The 5,000-nt window shown below is 36.1% G+C and overlaps 1 protein-coding gene across 1 annotated transcript in view; it reads left to right on the top strand. All coding sequences in view use genetic code 11, as the record gives it.

Moving 5' to 3' along the window:
• ycf2 (hypothetical chloroplast RF21) overlaps positions 1-5,000 on the top strand; it is a 6,858-nt gene that overhangs the window by 433 nt on the left and 1,425 nt on the right. Inside the window, exon 1 of the mRNA in view lies at positions 1-5,000. This exon is cut by the window's left edge and continues 433 nt beyond it; it is cut by the window's right edge and continues 1,425 nt beyond it. Within this exon, the coding sequence (YP_006460401.1) occupies positions 1-5,000 (5,000 nt within the window).

Genomic DNA, 5,000 nt, shown 5'->3' with positions numbered 1-5,000 from the left:
GAAAAAAGATCTCTGAGAGTTCTTTCCTGGATCCGAAAGAGAGTACTCGGGTTCTCCCAATAACTAAAAAGTATATCATGCCTGAATTTAACTGGGATTCGCGGTGGTGGAGGAACTGGATAGGAAAAAAGAGCGATTCTAGTTGTAAGATATCTAATGAAACCATCGCTGGAATTGAGATCTCATTCAAAGAGAAAGATATCAAATATCTGGAGTTCCTTTTTGTATATTATATGGATGATCCGATCCGTAAGGACCATGATTGGGAATTTTTTGATCGTCTTTCCCCGAGAAAGAGGCGAAACATAATCAACTTGAATTCGGGACAGCTATTCGAAATCTTAGTGAAAGACTGGATTTATTATCTCATGTTTGCTTTTCGTGAAAAAATACCAAAGGAAGTGGAGGGTTTCTTCAAACAACAAGGGACTGGGTCAATTATTCAATCAAATGATATTGAGCATGTTTCGCATCTCTTCTTGAGAAACAAGCGGGCTATTTCTTTGCAAAATTGTGCTCAATTTCATATGTGGCAATTCCGTCAAGATCTCTTCGTTAGTTGGGGGAAGAGTCCGCACGAATCGGATTTTTTGAGGAACATGTCACGAGAGAATTGGATTTGGTTAGACAATGTGTGGTTGGGAAACAAGGATCGGTTTTTTAGCAAGGTACGGAATGTATCATCAAATCTTCAATATGATTCCACGAGATCTAGTTTCATTCAAGTAACGGATTCTAGCCAATTGAAAGGATCTTCTGATCAATCCAAGGATTCTTTCGATTCCATTAGGAATGAGGATTCGAAATATCACACATTGATCAATCAAAGAGAGATTCAACAACTAAAAGAAAGATCGATTCTTTGTTGGGATCCTTCCTTTCTTCAAACGGAACGAACAGAGATAGAATCAGAGCGATTCCTTAAAATCCTTTCTGGATATTCCTCAATGTGCCGACTATTCATGGAACGTGAGAAGCAGATGAATAATCATCTGCTTCCGGAAGAAATCGAAGAATTTTTTGGGAATCCTGCAAGAGCCACTCGTTCTTTTTTCTCTGACAGATGGTCAGAACTTCATCTGGGTTCGAATCCTACTGATAGGTCTACTAGAGATCAGAAATTGTTGAAAAAAGAACAAAAGAAACATCTTGCTTTTTCCAGGCGATCGGAAAAGAAAGAAATAGTGAATTTATTCAAGATAATTATGTACTTACAAAATACCGTCTCAATTCATCCTATTTCATCCTATCGAGGATGTGATATGGTTCCAAAGGGTGAACTGGACAGTTCCAATAAGATTTCATTCTTGAACAAAAATCCATTTTGGGGTTTATTTCATCTATTCCATGACCGGAACAGGGGGAGATACACGTTACACCACGATTTTGAATCAGAAGATATATTTCAAGAAATGGCAGATCTATTCACTCTATCAATAACCGAGCCGGATCTGGTGTATCATAAGGAATTTGATTTTTCTATGGATTCCTCCGGATTGGATCAAAAACATTTCTTGAATGAGTTATTGAACTCCAGGGATGAATCGAAAAAGCACTCTTTATTGGTTCTACCTCCTCTTTTTTATGAAGAGAATGAATCTTTTTATCGAAGGATCATAAAAAAATGGGTCCAGACCTCTTGCGGAAATAATGTGGAAGATCCAAAACCTAAAATAGTTGTATTTGCTAGCAACAACATAATGGAGGCAGTCAATCAATATAGATTGATCCGAAATCTGATTCAAATCCAATATAGCACCCATGGTTACATAAGAAATGTATTGAATCGATTCAATTGCAACTTCGAATATGGAATTCAAAGGTATCAAATAGGAAATGATACTCTGAATCATCGAACTAGAATGAAATACACGATCAACCAACATTTATCAAATTTGAAAAAGAGTCAGAAGAAGTGGTTCGATCCTCTTATTTTGATTTCTCGAACGGAGAGATCTATGAATTGGGATCCTAATGTATATAGATACAAATGGTCCAATGGGAGCAAGAATTTCCAGGAACATTTGGACTATTTCATTTCTGAGCAGAATAGCCGTTTTCAAGTAGTGTTCGATCGATTACATATTAATCAATATTCGATTGATTGGTCTGAGGTTATCGACAAAAAAGATTTGTCTAAGTCACTTTGTTTATTTTTGTCCAAGTTACTTCTTTTTTTGCCCAAGTTTCTTCTCTTTTTGTCTAACTCACTTCCTTCTTTTTTATTTGTGAGTTTTGGGGGTATCCCCATTCATAGGTCCGAGATCCACATCTATGAATTGAAAGGTCCGAATGATCCACTCTGTAATCAGTTATTAGAATCAATAGGTCTTCAAATCTTTCATTTGAAAAAAAGGAAACCCTTATTATTGGATGACCAAGATACTTCCCAAAAATCGAAATTCTTGATCAATGGAGGAACAATATCACCATTTTTGTTCAATAAGATACCAAAGTGGATGATTGACTCATTCCATACTAGAAAGAATCGCAGGAAATCTTTTGATAACACAGATTCCTATTTCTCAATGATATCCCACGATCCAGACAATTGGCTGAATCCCGTGAAACCATTTCATAGAAGTTCATTGATATACTATTTTTATAAAGCAAATCGACTTCGATTCTTGAATAATCAATATCACTTCTGCTTCTATTGTAACAAAAGATTCCCTTTTTATGTGGAAAAGGCCCGTATCAATAATTATGATTTTACGTATGGACAATTCCTCAAAATCTTGTTCATTCGCAACAAAATCTTTTCTTTTTGCGATGGTCAAAAAAAACATGCTTTTTTGAAGAGAGATACTATTTCACCAATCGAGTTACAGGTATCTAACATATTGATACCTAACGATTTTCCGCAAAGTGGCGACGAAGGGTATAACTTCTACAAATCTTTCCATTTTCCAATTCGATACGATCCATTCGTTCGTGGAGCTATTTACTCGATCGCAGACATTTCTGGAACACCTCTAACAGAGGGACAAATAGTCCATTTTGAAAAAACTTATTGTCAACCTCTTTCAGATATGAATATACCTGATTCAGAAGGGAAGAACTTGTATCAGTATCTCAATTTCAATTCAAACATGGGTTGGATTCACACTCCATGTTCTGAGAAATATTTACCATCCGAAAAAAGGAAAAAACGGAGTTCTTGTCTACAAAAATGCCTTGAGAAAGGTCAGATGTATAGAACCTTTCAACAAGATAGTGTTTTTTCAACTCTCTCAAAATGGAATCTATTCCAAACATATATACCATGGTTCCTTACCTCGACGGGGTACAAATATCTAAATTTCATATTTTTAGATACTTTTTCAGACCTATTGCCGATACTAAGTAGCAGCCAAAAATTTGTATCCATTTTTCATGATATTATGCATGGGTCAGATATATTATGGCGAATTCGTCAGATTCCATTGTGTCTTCCACAATGGAATCTGATAAGTGAGATTCCGGGTAATTGTTTCCATAATCTTCTTCTGTCCGAAGAAATGACTCATCGAAATAATGAGTTACTATTGATATCGACACATCTGAGATCGCTAAATGTTCAGGAGTTCTTCTATTCAATCCTTTTCCTTCTCCTTGTTGCTGGATATCTCGTTCGTACACATCTTCTCTTTGTTTCTCGAGTCTATAGTGAGTTACAGACAGAGTTCGAAAAGGTAAAATCTTTGATGATTCCATCATACATGATTGAGTTGCGAAAACTTCTGGATAGGTATCCTACATCTGAACTGAATTCTTTCTGGTTAAAGAATATCTTTCTAGTTGCTCTGGAACAATTAGGAGATTCTCTAGAAGAAATACGGAGTTTTGCTTTTGGTAGCAACATGCTATGGGGTGGTGGTCCCGCTTATGGGGTCAAATCCATACGTTCTAAGAATAAATATTGGAATCTCATCGATCTCATAAGTATTATACCAAATCCCATCAATCGAATCGCTTTTTCGAGAAATACGAGACATCTAAGTCATCCAAGTAAAGCAATCTATTCCTTGATAAGAAAAATAAAAAACGTGAATGGTGATTGGATTGATGATCAAATAGAATCCTGGGTCTCGAACACTGATTCGATTGATGATAAAGAAAAAGAATTCTTGGTTCAGTTTTCTACCTTAACAACAGAAAAAAGGATTGATCAAATTCTATTGAGTCTTACTCATAGTGATCTTTTATCAAAGAATAACTCTGGTTATCAAATAAGTGAACAACCGGGAGCAATTTACTTACGATACTTAGTTGACATTCAAAAAAAGTATCTAATGATTTATGAATTCAATACATCCTGTTTAGTAGAAAGACGTATATTCCTTGCTAATTATCAGACAATTACTTATTCACACACCTTGTGGGGGGCTAATAGTTTGCATTTCCCATCTCATGGAAAACCCTTTTCGCTCCGCTTAGCCCTACCTCCCCCTAGTAGGGGTATTTTAGTGATAGGTTCTATAGGAACTGGACGATCCTATTTGGTCAAATACCTAGCGACAAACTCCTATGTTCCTTTCATTACAGTATTTCTGAACAAGTTCCTGGATAACAAGCCTAAGGGTTTTCTTATTGATGATAGTGACGATATTGATGATAGTGACGATATTGATGATAGTGACGATAGTGACGATATCGACCGTGACCTTGATATGGAGCTGGAGCTTCTAACTATGATGAATACGCTAACTATGGATATGATGCCAGAAATAGACCGATTTTATATCACCTTTCACTTCGAATTAGCAAAAGCAATGTCTCCTTGCATAATATGGATTCCTAACATTCATGATCTGGATGTGACTGAGTCGAATTACTTATCCCTCGGTCTTTTAGTGAACTATCTCTCCAGGGATTGTGAAAGATGTTCCACTAGAAATATTCTTGTTATTGCTTCGACTCATATTCCCCAAAAAGTAGATCCAGCTCTAATAGCTCCGAATAAATTCAATACATGCATTAAGATACGAAGGCTTCTTATTCCACAACAACGAAAACAC

Source organism: Vigna unguiculata, chloroplast, assembly GCF_037176805.1.
Source record: "Vigna unguiculata chloroplast, complete genome".
Taxonomy (NCBI): domain Eukaryota; kingdom Viridiplantae; phylum Streptophyta; class Magnoliopsida; order Fabales; family Fabaceae; genus Vigna; species Vigna unguiculata.
The sequence above is the reverse complement of the archived record's forward strand: the minus strand, read 5'-3'. Positions and strand labels throughout refer to the sequence as shown.